The 18664-nt window shown below is 49.9% G+C and overlaps 1 protein-coding gene across 1 annotated transcript; it reads right to left on the bottom strand.

Moving 5' to 3' along the window:
* Positions 1-818: 818 nt before the first annotated feature.
* On the bottom strand, positions 819-17739 carry PSMC3 (proteasome 26S subunit, ATPase 3). Its single transcript, XM_066583324.1, has 12 exons — positions 17613-17739; positions 16566-16649; positions 11099-11224; positions 10915-11019; positions 7434-7496; positions 6135-6272; positions 5915-6058; positions 5689-5837; positions 4598-4694; positions 4341-4486; positions 4090-4171; positions 819-1036 (listed from the first exon to the last, which is right to left on the bottom strand). The coding sequence occupies exons 1-12, from the start codon at positions 17637-17639 to the stop codon at positions 926-928; spliced, it is 1272 nt and encodes a 423-aa protein (XP_066439421.1). The 5' UTR covers positions 17640-17739; the 3' UTR covers positions 819-925.
* Between the last annotated feature and the right edge of the window lie 925 nt (positions 17740-18664).

Here is an 18664-nt window from a genome sequence, read left to right as displayed (position 1 = left end):
CGTGTCGGAGATCTGCCGCGGGATATCGCTACGCCCGTAGATAGGAGGCCTTATGTTCTCTCCAATGTATATATTTTATGCTTTTTGTGGGAGGAACAAAACATATGTCTCAGGGCTTACGCTGCATCGGTGAGTCACTTAAAAGGCCAGCAATGCTGCTAAAAGCGATGGTCGAGAAACAGCCATGAAGTGAAGCTGCAGAAAGGAGGACGGGCCCAAGCCGAACTTTTGCACCCTGGCCCACTAGTTTTCAGCTACGCCCCTAGCACCACAAAGCTCGGTCCTGGTCCTAGTGGTGTTTAACAGTTTCATAAATGATCTAGATGAGGGAAAACTAATCCGATGCATACTATATACAGTGGTACAGCCATCCTCGTTTGTCCCAGCTCGGAGGGTCACTTTAAGTTAGAATTAGGCCTCCTTGGCATCCGTGCAACTGCCTAGGGGGCAATGTGGGGTATACTTCAAGCTTGCGAAATAAAATTACGAAGATACTCTCACGCAGGACATGCATTCCAGATGTAATAGCCTCGATATTTTGGAAGGTAGTGCTGTTTAATGGCAAACAGGTGACATCAGGCCTGTAAGCCATTGTGGTATAAAACAAGCATCCTTCACAGTAATCCCTGGGAGGTCATTTTGGTGACTCAGATAAAACTCACCCCACAAAATCGATCAGATATCCGGTGTTCACAATTCAATGAAAAGATAGTTTCAGGGGCTGTCGGAAGACGTGACCATGACCCGTAAGGGGAATGAATCATGAAATGAGTATGGGCTTGATATATCGGCACAGACTCCAGCGTGAGGGCAGGTAGTTGAGTTAAAGAGGTCTCGTTTATTTCTTTCTGTAACATAAAGTAAACAGTCCTGACACAACAAACAGTGGGACTCGCCACTGATCTCCGCCATATTGGAGATGGGTCTACGCGTAGTATTGCAAGTTGGCCTTCTTCTTAGCTTGGACTTCCAAGATCCCCTCCATGTAATCTTCATGCGTCAGCTCAGTGGCACCTCGGCGTAGAGCGATCATACCCTACAAGAATAAAGAGAGAGGACAGATGAATGTACGGACAAATCCTTGACATCAAACACAAACAGTTTTAGTCTGGCAGACCGATGCAAGATGTCAGGAATCAATTTAAAGGGAACCCGTGGCCACATTCATGCTGCCTGAACGATGGCTATCATGAATGTGGGACATGGATGCCTGTTGCCCCATGGGTGTTTTAATCTGAAATGCTTGCAGGTGATCGCGGATTGTGGGTTTTTCCGCGTGGACGTACGCGGATGAACTGCACGGAAAAAAATCTGTAACCCCACCTCCAAGCCTTTTCCCCACCTCCCTAATTGCTTCTAACCTCCAAATTCACAGCGGATAGGCAAATGTATTTGCGGATGCACTTTGGATCCTGAGCTCCCATAGAGATGAATGGAGAAACATCCGGAATCCACAATGAAATGGAGCAGGTTGCGATTTTAGATCCACGCGGATACTAAATAAATACAATAAAATCAAATCCGCAGACCTAAAATAATTTCCGAAAGCCCCATTAATTTCTAAGGGCAGCAATCCGCACGGATTCCGCAAATAAAATCTGCAGGTGGACATTAGGACTAAAACCGAGCTCATGGAGGCGGGTCGCGCCAGCTTCTCCCTACCCCCAGTATGTAGACTGACAGCGCTCTCCCTATACAGAAACGTGAAGAGGGCTGTCAGCATACATGATGTGGGCAGGGAAAGGCCAATGCGGCCCGCCCCCGTGACTCCCGGCTCAGTCCAGAGTTCAGCTTCAAACTATGTTTATTCTGAAATTCCACAGCGGGGGCGAAAGACATCCCTGTCTGGTTTGGGCAGCATGGACGTGGCGACGGGTTTCTTTTTACAGAGGTTGTATGAGATATGGATTAAAACCAAGTGTCTCCGGCCCGGGATTATTTTTGTTGCTCGTGACATGAACAAAGAAGTGTCCAACTGCAGAAGTGTGAAGAAAGACAATGATAAGAGAGTTCAACCCTATGTAACAATATAGAAATGGAGGGGGGAGAATAAAAGCAAGGGATACAGGGGTGCAGTAGGCTAGTGCAGGAAAGTTGGGGTAGAGGGCCCTGCCGTAGATTTTAACTACTGCAGGAGCGATATAGTAGATAGGCTTTTATTTGCGGTTTTCTTGCATTGTGGTATTCCGGTGTGACAGTCATCTTTCGCAAGTGACAAAAAAAGATCTGACAGCATGTTTTCTGCACCGTGCCTTTCCCCCTCCCAGAAATGTATGTATAAATTGACAATTGGGTGTTCCTATTCTCCTAGCAAAGTGGCGCACCCCTATACAGTCCAATACTGTCAGCGTGTGCTGGGACCCCCAACCGGTAACATCCAGCAGGCAATTAACTAATTTCGAGGAGGACTAACAGAGGAGCAGCACAACAATTCTCCCCAGTTGTTCTATTATGTGTAATATAATTATTTCCTGAACCAGCCTCGTCAGGACAGGCGACGCTCATCTTTAGCCCCCGTAAGGGCGCGGTCTAGTTTGCTATTTAAGCACGCAACGATTTTTGAGGATTTTCATCTTCACTTTTCAAAAGCCGTCATTTTTTCCGTTTCCCTGCCGACATCGCCATATGAGGCTTGTTTGTTGTGTGCAGAGCTGTGGTTTTTATTGTTACTATTTTGGGGTACACATAATGTATGATATAACTTATTGATTTTTGGGGGAGGCGAGGTGAAAGAACACATCAATTCTGCAATTTTCTCTTATTTTAAACAGTGTTCACTATGTGGTATAAATGACATGGTAGTTTTATCCTGTAGGACCGTATGATTGCGACGATACCAAAATGACCTATTTTTTTAAGGTTTTACTGCTTTTGAATTAAAAGAAAAAAACTTTTTGGGAGAATTCGTTTTACCATTGCAGCATTTAAGGACATTAAAACGTTATTTTTTCATGCACAGAGCTCTATGTTCTTTTTTTGCGTGACGAGCTGAAGACGTTTTTATTGATACCATTTTGGAGTACTTATGCCTTTTTTGCTCACTTATTACGTTTTTATGGAAGTCAAAATGAACAAAATCAGCATTTTGGTTAATGTTTTGCTATTTTAATAGCGTTTGCCATATGGGATAAAAACGGTGTTCACTTTATTGCATGGGTCGCTACAGAGGAGGCGATTCCAAACAGGTATTACCTTTCACTTTTTGATTTGATTAAAAGCAAATGTGAACGAAAAGGCTGCAGTCACACAGCGCGGAAATCGCATGGAAATATCCGCCGCAGGACCGCACGGAAATTCTGCAGCTTGAAGTCCCACAGGTTTTGGCGTAGGTTTTCAAGCAGCTTATTCTTCCACTGCAGCCAGCTCTTCCACATAGAGAAGAGAGATGGCCACAGCAAAAACGGCGATAAAATTAACATGCCGCGCCTTTGAATTCCATGCGGCATGTCAATTTCAACGAGCCTTGGCCGCAACGGCTTCTCCGCAGCGTGTGGATGAGATTTTGGCAAATCTAGTCCACTTTGCTGCTTAATCCCAGGATAAAAATTGCTGGTGGAATTTCCATGCAGCAAGCCCGCACGGAAATTCTGCGGCAATTCCGCCCAGTGTGAACCCGGCCAATGGGTTTTACCGTCTCTTTAACCCCTTCCCATCCCATAGGTACACGTAAGTAATGGGAGGTAAGGGGTTCGGGTGAAATACTGAACGTGTAATACATATAGATGGCGCAAGCTCTGGCACTGAGCCTGCACCATCTGCGGCGGGTGCTAGCTGTAACTAACAGCTACGGTCCGGCTGCAATGGTGGGGATTGGAGAAAACTCAAGATTCCTGCTGTTAACCCTTTACATGCTACGATCAATGTTGATTGCAGCACGTAAGCAGTTAACAGAGGGAGTGAGCTCTGTGTAATATCATTTTATCACAGAGGGATGATGGGTTGCTATGGCAATTGAATGCCTAACAATGGCTTCCAGGTCTGCTATGGCCTGTGATTGCTAAGATAAAAGAAAAAGGTGAAAAAAGAAACATTAAAAAAAATAAAGTTTTTCATTCCTTCCCATCTAAATTCTTAAGTTACAATACTCACCGCCTCCACACACACAGCTTTACATTGTGCCCCGTTGAAGTCATCGGTACAGCGAGCAAGCTCTTCATAATTGACATCGGGGCTGCAGGAGGAGAAGAAACGTTTTATCTAGATTATGTTGTTACAAACCCTGAACCTTTTTCCTGAGTATAGACCATAGCGCCACCACTAGGCCTACAAGAAATAATGGAATTGTACAACCCCCCCACAAAACATTTCAATTATTATTGTTCTGAACTACTGCTACGTACCTAACGTTCATCTTGCGGGAATGAATTTGCATGATTCGGGCTCGGGCCTCTTCATTGGGCATTGGGAATTCAATTTTCCTGTCGAGACGCCCTGAACGGAGCAGTGCAGGATCCAAGATGTCTACACGGTTTGTGGCAGCAATCACCTGTGCGGCAATATATATAACAGTTAATAAGACTGTAGACAAAGGACGGGCTGCAGAGACATGTAATATAGGAGATGGATACAAGCTGACATATGAGACGTGGGTTTGTACCTTAACTTGGGTGTTGGGTTGAAAGCCATCCAGCTGGTTTAGAAGCTCCAACATCGTTCTCTGCACTTCTCTGTCTCCGGCCTTTTCACTGTCAAACCTACAACACAAATGGTCAGAAACTTAGTTTACTGCATCAACAGCTAGTTTTTGTGATTTGTTCAAGGGTAGAGATGAGCGAACCTACCCGGCCATGTCCCTTTTTCGCCCGAGTACCGCGATTTTCGAGTACTTCCGTACTCGGGCGAAAAGATTCGGGGGGCGCCGTGGGTGAGTGGGGGGTTGCAGCGGGGAGTGTGGGGGGGGGGGGGGGGGGAGAGGGAGAGAGAGAGGGCTCCCCCCTGTTGCCCGGTGCTACCCCCCGCGCCGCCACGCCGCCCCCCCGGCGCCCCCCGAATCTTTTCACCCGAGTACTGAAGTACTCGAAAATCGCGGTGCTCGATCGAGTAATTACTCGAAACGAGTACGTTCGCTCATCTCTATTCAAGGGTTGTCTGGTTACCGGACAATCCTGCTTCAACAGCACTGCCTGCATTAAAACTATAAACTGAAGAAGTATACTTACCCGTCTGCAGTCCGTTGCAGTCCAGGTGATTGTTGTGACATGTGATATCACAGGAAATCAAGTGACCAGTGAGAGGCTGCAGCATCACCACATGTTCTCCTGGCGCCGGCGCTCACTTCTTGAGCGCCTCGATGCCAGGAGTTCAGGAACGTGACTTACCTGATTTCCTGTTACATCATATGTCACAACAATCAGTGGGACTGCACCAAGCCGCAGTGCTGGATCCCGGCAGACACAGAGGGGTTAGCATAGTATAGCGGGGTTGTCCGGTAGCTGGACAATCCTTTTTTAGTATGGGGTTAAGTCTGTTGTAGCTGAACCATATTAAAGGGACGGGATTGTCCACTCAGGGTAGTCTTAGTCTATATGCCCCGTTAGGACACATGCACAACACACAGGCACAGCGGACTCAACTCTGCCCCAAACACATTGTCAACATGTCCTTTGCACACATAGTTCAGTGGCAGTTTAGGTGGAAACATCGTCCCGACAAGTTCCCTTTAACTCAGTGCTTAATGATAAAACTAACCTTTTTGTTCCAATAGCATCCAGCTCATCAATAAAAATGATAGATGGAGCCTTCTCCTTGGCCAGGGCAAAGGCATCTCGGACAAGCTTGGCTCCATCTCCGATAAACATCTGAACTAACTGAGGACCAGCCAGTTTCAAGAAAGTGGCCTGAAAGAAGATGGCAGTTGTCAATGGCAACTCTCTTCCACCATTCTGCTTTTCCAGACCATGTTTACGGGTCCTACCTTAGTCTGTGCAGCACATGCTCTCGCTAGGAGGGTCTTTCCTGTCCCCGGGGGCCCATACATGAGCACACCTTTAGGAGGCTGGATACCCAAGTTTTCAAACTTCTCCTTGTGGTTCATGGGTAGAACAATGGCCTCTACCAGCTGTGTAAGAAATGTTTAATGGTCAGTACTGTGCGTCACCAGAAGCATCAATACAATCAAGATCCACGATCCTCACCTCCTGAATCTGCTTGTCTAAACCACCGATATCACTGTATTGCTCAGTCGGCCTTTCATCAACCTCCATAGCCTTTACTCGGGAGTCGTATTCTGTCGGCAAGGTCTCCAGGATGAGATAGGAATCCTTATTCACCCCCTGAAAAATATAGAGAACGAAGCAATTAGGAAATGTTGGAGAAATCAAAGAGAGAACAAGGGTTAATTTACACACTCGCATTCCTCAGCTGAAAGACAGGGGGCGCTGTGGATTTGCCTAGTAGGGCTTATTGTTATTTGTCTCCTATTACAGACAGAACAGTGGGGGAGAATCCTTCTGCAGACAGTTGTCACACAGTTATACACAAGAGAAGATGGAAAATGACAGCGCTACTGGAACTAAGAATGCTTTATATAGCTCTGATTGTAATAGACTGACGAGGACGTAAGGAGAGAAGGAAATTATAGAGTTCTCCAGGCAAGTCTTATTGTTGAGCTCTCCTCAGCATAGGTCATCAATAGCTGATTGGCTGGAGTCTGTCAATCGGACACCCGCTGTCAGCACCACAACACACAGGGATACGGAGTGGTAGCAGAAATTGCCGACCCCCGTGTAGCAGCCGCAACTGGTAATTGCAGGCACAGCTCGCATTAAAATCAATGAGAGCTGCGCCTGCAATTACCAGTGCCGGCCACTACACAGGGGTCTGAGCGAGCTGCTTCCACTCCGCTCCCTGTGCTGCGGCGCAGACAGCAGGCGCCCGATCAGTTGGGATCCCAACCAGTGGACCCCAGTCGAAAAATATTGATGACCTATCCTGAGGAAAACCCATTTAAAAGGATTATCCAGGTCTGCGAAAAAATAAATAAATTCAGCAGGCATTTGTGTAAATCCAAAAAGTAGCATTAATCACCTCGTTTTCCCCAGCGATCCAAAGCTGTAGCTCCACCGGTCCCCTGCTGGTCTTGGTTTACATTGGAGCAGCGGGGATGTTTCATACTGCTGGTGACCACCACAGCCCACCAATAGCTGCAACGGTCATGTGACATCATGGCTCCCATCGCCGAGCAGTGATGCAAATGGTGCATCACATGACCACTGCAACCACTGACTGGCTGCATGCAAACAAAGACCGGGGAGGACTTGCAGAAGGGTGCACGCTGGATCGCCAGGGGAAATAAAAGGAAAATACTGGATATTTTTATATTTTCATTGCAAAGTCAGAGAACCCCTTTAAGGGAGGAATGACTGCGATTTTTTTCACATTTTTATGCTTAGTGTTCCTTTAAGAAATGATACCCACAGAAGTCCTGAACTCACCACAAGATCTCCAGGTTTGAGCTTTTCGGCATCAACCAAACCAATCACTGGAAGAAAGTACGTCTGGTGGAGAGAAAGACAAACAGTGTGATGGATCATACTTAAACCTATCGTATCATCGTCACCCGTGCAGATGTAGCAGTGCTGAGTTTGTAATTGGCATCTATGGTTTTCCATAAGACTTCAGGGGACACAACTCCGCAAGTCATCATGATGCACTAGGAATCCATCTCTGCTCCATCTGCACATTGCTATACCGTACACTTTCAGGCTGTTATCACCATGGTATAATTTAACTAGTGCCACACCATAAGTCCAAGTATACAGCCTCAAACTCATCATTATAGATGAGCGAGTATACTCGCTAAAGGCAATCGCTCGAGACGGACGGTTCGGGTGCCGGCAGGGAGAGCGGGGTGGAACGGAGGGGAGATCTCTCTCTCCCTCTCTCCCCCCCAGCTCCCTCCTGCTGACTGCCGCTACTCACCGCTCCCCCGCGCCGGCACCCGAACCTTCCGTCTCGAGCGGGGAGATACTCGCTAAAGGCAATGCTCGCTCGAGCCTATCCCCATAGGCTGTAATGGGTCTGTTTGCTGTCCGTGGAATACACAGACCAACACTACACCTGTGTGAATGGGTCCCAACGACAGCACATCACGAGGATATTAAATTACCCAACCAGTGAAGTAGCAGCAGGGCTGTTTGTTGAGATCCGCTGCTCTATCACAGGTGTTTTTGTCCGCAGCGGTCCTCCCGACCACCTCCTGTGCAGGGCGCTATAACGCAGCCTCAAAGCAAACGTCTTATAACTTAACAGAAAAGGACTCAAATATATGATTTATTAAATATTTCACTTTAGGTAAAATCGCTCTTTATTTATGACTGCGTGTGCTGCAATCTCATCCATATGTGATCACAGACTAGACATTTCTCATCCCGCTCATCCCTCAGGATAGAGAGAATTGTCATGTATTATATATAATTCTAACCTCTCTCTCTAGCAACAATTATTACTTTTGATCCTGTTCAGAGCGTCGCCGACCATATAGTGGTCACAATTATGCCCGCTATTTGAGTTTTTATAGGTCATGTATGTATTTTAACGTCTACCATTTTTCCCTGATAATAAGCCCTACCCCGGTTTTTGGGAGAGTCTTGAAATATAAGCCCTCTCCTGAAAATAAGCTCTAGCTAACCTACATGGAATACTCACCTGGTCCACGGCGTCTCGGTGCCTCGCGATGGCCTCCGGCATCACTGCAGCAAGCTGAGTGTCCTCAACGCTGACATATCAGTTTTTTTTCTGGTGACGGGGCTTTGAATACCCCTCCTCCAGCAAAACGAGCACTGTGATTAGATTGAGCGCCAGCCAACCACAGCTGGCGCTCGATCATTCACAACCATTCAGTGAATGACATCACTGGATGGCTGTGATTGGCTGGCACTCGATCCAATCACAGGGCTCGCTTTGCTGGAGGCGGGGTATTCAAACTTTTTTTTTTTAACTATTGCTTTTCCTGCGGAATCCGCTACCCGTCCGCAATGTCAATTACAGACAGGCCTTTTGACATCAATGGAAGCCATCCGTGCGGACACCGCAGGAGAATGGAACATGCTGTGATTTTCTATCCGCAAGCAGAAACTGCAATTGGTTTCCGCTTGTGTGTGTGAAGAATCACTTTTGCCATAGCATGCTATGGGCGGTATTTGCTGCGTCATCCGGAGGCGGTTGCCCGCTCCGGATTCTGCAATTCAAATCCACCTGTGTGCATTCGGCGTAAAGGGAATCTGTCAGCACTTCCAAGCTTTAAAAAATCTGCCCAGAGCGATAGAACACTTCAGTAGAGATGATTACAAAGTGCATTTGTTTATGTGCTTTCTTCGGGACCTAGAAGGTCTTACAATGTCCCACGTCACATGCTGATGCTTGCAGAACGTTACAATGGGTAAGCCGGAGAGTCTCTGCTGTCTGGAGTATGTCCCATAACATCGCCCATCTCTGCCTCTGTGATACGGATGATGTAGGAGACGCCATCTACTGGGCAATTGAAATCATGCGCGCACACCAAAAGATCGCAGTCAGGCGCATGTGCAGAGGTTTGCACAGAGTTAGTCAACAAAGGGGTCATAGGATCTGCGATTTCCAGGCACAAGTGCGACATTTCATTTGGTCTTTGAATATCGTCTCCTACAACATCCTTGTGACAAAGGCAGAGAAGGACAGGGTCATGGGACATATTCCAGGCAGCAGAGATGCTCCAGCCGTCCACCGGACTGACCAGCAAGCATTACCATGCAGCATAGAAAATATTAAAACCCTTTTTCTAAAGCTGTGTTTTCCTCAGGATCCATAGCCAAGTAAACGCCGTTAGCAGCTCTACTTCAGGGTTCTATCGCTCTGGGCGGTTTTATATGCTTGGAAGTGCTGACAGGGTCTCTTTAAAGGGGCTGCCCAGCTTTGAACTACTGATGATCTATCCTTTGGAAAGGCTATTTAGGTCATGAATAGTTGATCAGTAGTGGTGACTAATCAGCTGTTCGCTGAGCCGAGTGCATAGAGCTAGAAGCAGGCAGCTCCATACATTGTGCAGTGGCTTGGATAGGTAATGCAGGCACTGTCCCAAGTAAATTCAATTCAATGAACTTTCTTCACTCCATGTTTCACTAAGCTGCAGCGCAAAAACAAATCATTGTGCATCTTTTTCAAATTGCAAAAATAATCGTACTAATGTGTACAAAAGCTGCAGGCCTGTGTCTGCTGTGCATTAAATAGTCCGATCCTAAGGCCTCATGTCCACAGGGAAAATCAGGCCCGCTACGGATTCTCCATGGAGAATCTGCAGCGGGTCCCTCCTGCCCCGCGGACATGAGGGCTGAAAATAAGAATAAACTTACCCGCAGCGGACCGAGCAGGTCTTCTCCTCTTCGCGGCCGGATCTTCCTTCTTCGTCCGGCGGATGTGCTCGGCACGTCGGCGGCGTGCCGCGCGCATGCGCTGGGCACATCCGCCGGGCCGAAGAAAGAAGATCCATCCGCGAAGATCTGCATGGTCTGCTGCGGGTAAGTTATTCTGATTTTAAGTCTCCCGCGGACAGAAGCCTGCGGGAGCCGTCCCCGCGGGAGACCCGCATGAAAATGGAGCATGTCCATTTTTTTTCATGCTCCATATTTTTTTTTTTAATTCACTTTTATTGACCATCCGCGGGTATTTATCTACCCGCGGGTGGTCAATGCATCCCTATGGGGTGCGGATCCGCGTGCAGGTGAAGAGTTAAAATCCGCTGCGGATTTTAATTCTTCTTTTCCCCGTGGACATGAGGCCTAAGACTCTGCATTATTGGTGTTGGCAGGCCTCGGTACATGTGCCGGTAATTCTTGCTAGTGCAATTATGCCACAAGCTAGCATAAAGGCATTAGCAAATCAGCTCCACGGTGATAAGCGCAGAGATTTACGGGAAGCACCCGTCATGCGTGTTTTTACCTGTCGGGTAGATGTTTTTATTACTGCACATTTTCCCTTTCTCTGCGAGTCCAGATCAATGTTGGCTCCGTCTTCCTCTTGGTCATTAGGATCAACATCCAGCAGCTGAGATAAGAAGAGACATGCGGTTAGATTTCCACATAACCAGTTCACTGGAGCTCACTGACCTGCGGTTCCATCGTACCTCGATGACATTGGAGACCAGATAAGGGAGCGTCTTGTTCACTTTGATTTTCTCGCTGTTTTCTTTGATTTTGTCTTTCATGGCTTGTAACTCGTGTGTCACACGCAGCACCTCGCTCTTCATGATCTGGAACACAATTATATACATACATGGTCGGTCACACGTACAACATCCCATCCTGCCACGTTCCCATTATACGGAATTCTTACAGTTGTCATTTTTAACCCTTTCCAATCCACTGTCTGACGTCTAAAGACATTCTGATTGAAGGCTGTACAGCTCCGATGTCGGAAGACGTCCGGCAGGGTATTCTTACTGTGGATTACTGGCCACTCTGTTGTCGGGGACTTCTCCAGCATGTCACATACCGCAGTACTGGCTCTAGCCAGCAGATGGCGCAATTGTATAATGGCAGAAAGAGAAAGGCCCCTAGGAAACCCTAAATTCAAAATTGGATTGCAAAGGGTTAAAGAGAAACCTGTGAGGTTTGTCAGCCTCCACATCGCCATCACTACAGTCTGATGACACGGATTTCTGCGGTTTATCACTTATTTCACTTACTTCAAGAGTTTAGTGTGACTTACATTTTAAGTTTGCATAACCCGCTGCGGCTCATTAATATACATATACTCAGCGCTCATTGACGGGTCTCTGGGTATCACTGCGCATATGGAGGAAATCCGCGAATCCGTGGCAGGAAGGCGGGTTGAACAATGAATATTAACAAGCTGCGTGGGACTCATCTCTGCAGCTCGCTGCACACTAAAGTAAGCTTATAATACTCCTGAAGCGATCGGTGTAGGTGACAGATCACGGACGTAAGCGGGTCTGTCACTGGGGCCCATTAGGGACCTGACGGGTTTACTTTATCAGCGTTGATTTCTTATGTGCGATCTGGCAGCACATAGACTAAAATTGTTTATTTTATTCATTTTTACGGTTTTGTCTTCGCTTTAACCCCTTCTCCTAACCACAACAAGACCACCCTATGCTGGTGCTGCACCTGATCATCACCGCAGGAGCCCTACTAACTCATAAATCATACATCCCCCAAAATAGCGTCAAAAACTAGAACCGTCCCACATGCGGCTACGATAAAGGGAATGTACTGAATTTATATAGTTTAATGTTTTGCTACTTTTTCCCAAACCTTCTAAAATCGGTAGTGCCGATTCAAAGACCCCTAACTTTTTACAGGACGAGTCATACTTGTAACATAGTATGCTAGGCTGATGTCCATCTAGTTCAGCAATACCAAATTTGTGATTCATTTTTTTGTGTGTTTTTTTAACATACCAAGGGGTGCAAGGTGGACATTTAATTTAATTTTTTTTTTTTACATTTATCCCACTAGGGAACTTGAAGTTCATGATTTCCTATTGCTGCTAAAGTACACTTGCAGTTCCATAGGCCATCTTCAAGTCTCTGGGTGCCGTAGCAACCCATCTGAATCGCGAGGGTTCGATGGGCGATAGAGAAAGCCGTCTTCATCGGTCGGCCTTTTACATATCGTGGCTGAATTGACCACGGCATGTAAGGGGTTAAATAGCTGGCATTGGATGTTACTCCAGTCCCCACTGTTAAGAGCTGGTCCCTGGTCCTACTGGCAAGGGAGACCCGTTTCGGTATTCTGATGCAGCGTTGTGAAAAAGGGGTATACATCAGAATAAGGCCCGTTACTAACCGCTGTAAAAAAGGCATATGGGCGGTCAGTAAGGGGTTAATGGAAGAGGAAATGAAAGATTCTACAGCCATTTTTTTTCCTCAATTGAATCTGATATAAAAAACATGAAGAAAGTTTGCAAAAAGTGTTAATAAAAACAACAACAACACTGCTTACATTTTTGTGCCTACAGCTCCTGTGAAGACAACTATGTCTCCATGGTTACAAGCCACAAACAGTCCTTGCACTCACTCGGACATCCTCGGCCGGTCAGGTGCTGCTGTGAAGTGCGTTATACATAAATGAATGCCCGAGGGTCACAAGGGGATCACAGATCTTTTAGGCACTAAAGGACGGCTACCAACACGTGCGGCGCTGCATGTGGAGGGGCTGAACACGTGGAGCTCCCGAGCCGTTGGGTGGGAATCACTGATATACTATACAGACCAAGTGCAGCAGTGTGTACATACTATATACTCACAGCGGATACCAAAGAATCATGGCAGCAGTCTGTATCTTCTACATGCACCGTACATATAACGTATGTTGCAGTCTTATCCTCCACACGTCTATCGCAGCCCGCATCCTCCACGCGTACCGTATACGTCTATCGCAGTCTGCATCTGGTACATGCACCATACATATACCGTATGTTGCAGCCTGCGCCCTCCCGCGCCCAGCGCAGCCTGCGTCCTCCGCGCGGTCCCTACACGTATGTGGCAGTCTGCGCCCTCCGCGCGGTCCCTACACGTATGTGGCAGTCTGCGCCCTCCGCGCGGTCCCTACACGTATGTGGCAGTCTGCGCCCTCCGCGCGGTCCCTACACGTATGTGGCAGTCTGCGCCCTCCGCGCGGTCCCTACACGTATGTGGCAGTCTGCGCCCTCCGCGCGGTCCCTACACGTATGTGGCAGTCTGCGTCCTCCGCGCGGTCCCTACATGTACAGCGCAGTCTGCGTCCTCCGCGCGGTCCCTACATGTACAGCGCAGTCTGCGTCCTCCGCGCGGTCCCTACATGTACAGCGCAGTCTGCGTCCTCCGCGCGGTCCCTACATGTACAGCGCAGTCTGCGTCCTCCGCGCGGTCCCTACATGTACAGCGCAGTCTGCGTCCTCCGCGCGGTCCCTACATGTACAGCGCAGTCTGCGTCCTCCGCGCGGTCCCTACATGTACAGCGCAGTCTGCGTCCTCCGCGCGGTCCCTACATGTACAGCGCAGTCTGCGTCCTCCGCGCGGTCCCTACATGTACAGCGCAGTCTGCGTCCTCCGCGCGGTCCCTACATGTACAGCGCAGTCTGCGTCCTCCGCGCGGTCCCTACATGTAGAGCGCAGTCTGCGTCCTCCGCGCGGTCCCTACATGTACAGCGCAGTCTGCGTCCTCTACGCGGTCCCTACATGTACAGCGCAGTCTGCGTCCTCTACGCGGTCCCTACATGTACAGCGCAGTCTGCATCTTGTACATGCACCATACATATACCATATGTTGCAGCCTGCGCCCTCCCATGCCCAGCGCAGCCTGCGCCCTCCGCGCGGTCCCTACACGTATGTGGCAGTCTGCGCCCTCCGCGCGGTCCCTACACGTATGTGGCAGTCTGCGCCCTCCGCGCGGTCCCTACACGTATGTGGCAGTCTGCGCCCTCCGCGCGGTCCCTACACGTATGTGGCAGTCTGCGCCCTCCGCGCGGTCCCTACACGTATGTGGCAGTCTGCGCCCTCCGCGCGGTCCCTACACGTATGTGGCAGTCTGCGTCCTCCGCGCGGTCCCTACATGTACAGCGCAGTCTGCGTCCTCCGCGCGGTCCCTACATGTACAGCGCAGTCTGCGTCCTCCGCGCGGTCCCTACATGTACAGCGCAGTCTGCGTCCTCCGCGCGGTCCCTACATGTACAGCGCAGTCTGCGTCCTCCGCGCGGTCCCTACATGTACAGGGCAGTCTGCGTCCTCCGCGCGGTCCCTACATGTACAGGGCAGTCTGCGTCCTCCGCGCGGTCCCTACATGTACAGCGCAGTCTGCGTCCTCCGCGCGGTCCCTACATGTACAGCGCAGTCTGCGTCCTCCGCGCGGTCCCTACATGTACAGCGCAGTCTGCGTCCTCCGCGCGGTCCCTACATGTACAGCGCAGTCTGCGTCCTCCGCGCGGTCCCTACATGTACAGCGCAGTCTGCGTCCTCCGCGCGGTCCCTACATGTACAGCGCAGTCTGCGTCCTCCGCGCGGTCCCTACATGTACAGCGCAGTCTGCGTCCTCCGCGCGGTCCCTACATGTACAGCGCAGTCTGCGTCCTCCGCGCGGTCCCTACATGTACAGCGCAGTCTGCGTCCTCCGCGCGGTCCCTACATGTACAGCGCAGTCTGCGTCCTCTGCGCGGTCCCTACATGTACAGCGCAGTCTGCGTCCTCTACGCGGTCCCTACATGTACAGCGCAGTCTGCGTCCTCTACGCGGTCCCTACATGTACAGCGCAGTCTGCGTCCTCTACGCGGTCCCTACATGTACAGCGCAGTCTGCGTCCTCTACGCGGTCCCTACATGTACAGCGCAGTCTGCGTCCTCTACGCGGTCCCTACATGTACAGCGCAGTCTGCGTCCTCTACGCGGTCCCTACATGTACAGCGCAGTCTGCGTCCTCTACGCGGTCCCTACATGTACAGGGCAGTCTGCGTCCTCTACGCGGTCCCTACATGTACAGGGCAGTCTGCGTCCTCTACGCGGTCCCTACATGTACAGGGCAGTCTGCGTCCTCTACGCGGTCCCTACATGTACAGGGCAGTCTGCTTCCTCTACGCGGTCCCTACATGTACAGGGCAGTCTGCGTCCTCTACGCGGTCCCTACATGTACAGGGCAGTCTGCGTCCTCTACGCGGTCCCTACATGTACAGGGCAGTCTGCGTCCTCTACGCGGTCCCTACATGTACAGGGCAGTCTGCGTCCTCTACGCGGTCCCTACATGTACAGGGCAGTCTGCGTCCTCTACGCGGTCCCTACATGTACAGGGCAGTCTGCGTCCTCTACGCGGTCCCTACATGTACAGGGCAGTCTGCGTCCTCTACATGTACAGGGCAGTCTGCGTCCTCTACGCGGTCCCTACATGTACAGGGCAGTCTGCGTCCTCTACGCGGTCCCTACATGTACAGGGCAGTCTGCGTCCTCTACGCGGTCCCTACATGTACAGGGCAGTCTGCGTCCTCTACGCGGTCCCTACATGTACAGGGCAGTCTGCGTCCTCTACGCGGTCCCTACATGTACAGGGCAGTCTGCGTCCTCTACGCGGTCCCTACATGTACAGGGCAGTCTGCGTCCTCTACGCGGTCCCTACATGTACAGGGCAGTCTGCGTCCTCTACGCGGTCCCTACATGTACAGGGCAGTCTGCGTCCTCTACGCGGTCCCTACATGTACAGGGCAGTCTGCGTCCTCTACGCGGTCCCTACATGTACAGGGCAGTCTGCGTCCTCTACGCGGTCCCTACATGTACAGGGCAGTCTGCGTCCTCTACGCGGTCCCTACATGTACATGGCAGTCTGCGTCCTCTACGCGGTCCCTACATGTATATGGCAGTCTGCACCCTCTACGCGGTCCCTACATGTACATGGCAGTCTGCGTCCTCTACGCGGTCCCTACATGTACATGGCAGCCTGCGCCCTCTGCGCGGTCCCTACATGTATATAGCAGTCTGCGCCCTCTACGCGGTCCCTACATGTATATAGCAGTCTGCACCGTCTATGTGGGCCCTAGATGTATATGGCAGTCTGCGTCCTCTACGCGGGCCACACACGTATATGACAGTATTATAAGTGAAGGCCTCACCTTGATCTCGCTGTCCAGGAGTCGGGTTCTCTGGATAATCTCCTCTGTTGACATCTTGAGGACCTCCTGCCCCACCCCATCCTGCTGTAATGTAAGAGAAGGAGAGTGAGCGGCAGGACTACAACCCCCAGCATCCCCAACCAAAAACATGCAGCGTCTAGAAGACACCAGTGAACAATTGTGTACAACACGAGGGACATCAGGTGACAGAGGTCACGGAGGGGGGGGGGGGTAATGTCAGACGGAATCCGGCTGTGACTCCACGTCCGAGCTGCAGATCATCGCACCTAGGTGTAGGTAAGATCAGACCATCGCGCCGGGAACCGCTTACACTGCAGCTTTCCTGTAGACACCGCTTATTTCAATATCTCTGTTTGCAGTCAGTATATGGAATCCATCCTGTTTACAGCTCTAGGCGGCTCACATTTTCCGTGTACAAAGCCACCGCAAGACATCAGTAGGGGGCGACAGCGTGACAAATTGCGTCAACTATGGAAGAGATATGTACGAAGTCCGCGCAGAATCTGGCGCACGGGAACTTCTTCACGTCTGCAGCGTGTCACTGTACGCTACGGATTTTTACACCGCAGATGCAAAGGGCAAAAGCTGCGGCAAATCTACTACATTTCCGCTATTAAATCCAAAAAAAAACAAAACACGGCTGCACATTTTTTGCGGATCTAGCCGGTGGAGACATGCGCTTCTAATGATCCGTACAGCAAGGCGAGCCAGAGTTGAGCAGCCTCTGGATGTAAACAACAAGGTTTCCATTCACTGACAGCAAGCACCGCTCTAAGACTCCCATAACGTCCCACAGGAGACTGATGGAGATCGGCGCCGCCGGATATAAGGGCAGCCCCTTTAAATGCAAACTCCCCATGCAGAAATAGGCAGACTGAGACTCGGCACTAAACGGAGAACTACAAGTCCCAGCATGTGTGGTAGAGCAGCATGACTACAGGCAGCCTGGTGTGATGGCTGCCTCCTCATAGGTACAGATATACCAGCCATTGCGGCTTCTCTCATCCCTCTTTCCCCCCTTCTCACCTCGGTTTCATCCCACACAGACGCCATGTTTACTTCCTTTCACAGGCCGGGTGAGTTCGCACTATCACCGCCGGAAGTAGAGGGCTACACAGCTTCAAACACCGACTTCCGGTGCAACCTGCAACTTCCTCCCACACGCTCTGCTGTGCAGCGCGCCGGAAGTGACGTAAGCGTTCAGAAAACTGCTGACTAGATGTGTGTGGTGGCGCCATTTTGAGTATTGGCAAGAAAGCCAAGGTGTATGAGAATGTGATTATACACACAGGGGAGGGCACAACAAGCTCCATAGTGCCAGGCTGAGGGGCCAGAGGTTTCCTCACATAAATTACAAATAATCACACAGGAAAATTAATGAAACATGGCTGCTTGCTTTCCATAAGCGGCGCCATTCTTGTACATAGTATTTTTGTGTGTGGCATTGTAGCTCAGCTTTAGGAGCTGGCGCACATGGGCGTACTTTTATAGCGTATTACGTGCGCATAATACACGGTCAATGGCGTCAATAAAAGTACATTGATTTTCATCGATCGAGTCCCCTTTGCGTTTATACAGTGCGTGTAATGCGAGCGTAAAAAACAACGCAGAATATTCTATTTCACCGTGTATTACGCGCAATAGAGCCCAATTGCTCGATAAGGGCGCGCAATAAATGTACATACACAATTTCATTGCGTAGGTGCAGCGTTTACACACAACGTCGCTAAGCAACAGAGCGGGAGATTAAAAGGAACAAGGAGAACTGCGCATGACAGCGTGCGTGATATACACCGTAATGCGCAGTCCAAATTCGCTGCCATATGCGGCAATAAGTTTGTGTGAGCCCAAGGGGGGCTTCAGGCGAGCGTTAGCGCAAAACGCTCTCTGCAGCATATTTGCGTATGAACGTTGTCTGAAGAGACCAGGTAATCAGGGTGTTCACGCCTGTCAGCGCTTATTACTGTGCTTTCCTGCGTGCAGGGCCAGTTCAAACACGCACATGATACTGCCTTACCCCAAAATTAATTGGCTATTAAAGCCCAATGAGGGTCAGCTGTCTTCTTTTCCTGCGTTTT

This window comes from Eleutherodactylus coqui, chromosome 11 (assembly GCF_035609145.1).
Source record: "Eleutherodactylus coqui strain aEleCoq1 chromosome 11, aEleCoq1.hap1, whole genome shotgun sequence".
NCBI lineage: Eukaryota > Metazoa > Chordata > Amphibia > Anura > Eleutherodactylidae > Eleutherodactylus > Eleutherodactylus coqui.
This window is presented reverse-complemented; position numbering and strand designations above follow the sequence as displayed.

Coding starts and splice junctions, on each gene's coding strand:
- PSMC3 (XM_066583324.1), bottom strand. CDS start 17,639: ATGGCGTCTGTGTGGGATGAAACCGAG. Junction 7,497..10,914: donor TAAAAACATCTACCCGACAG/GTAAAAACACGC, acceptor TCTCTCCACCAG/ACGTACTTTCTTCCAGTGAT. Junction 4,172..4,340: donor TCCCGCAAGATGAACGTTAG/GTACGTAGCAGT, acceptor CTCCTCCTGCAG/CCCCGATGTCAATTATGAAG.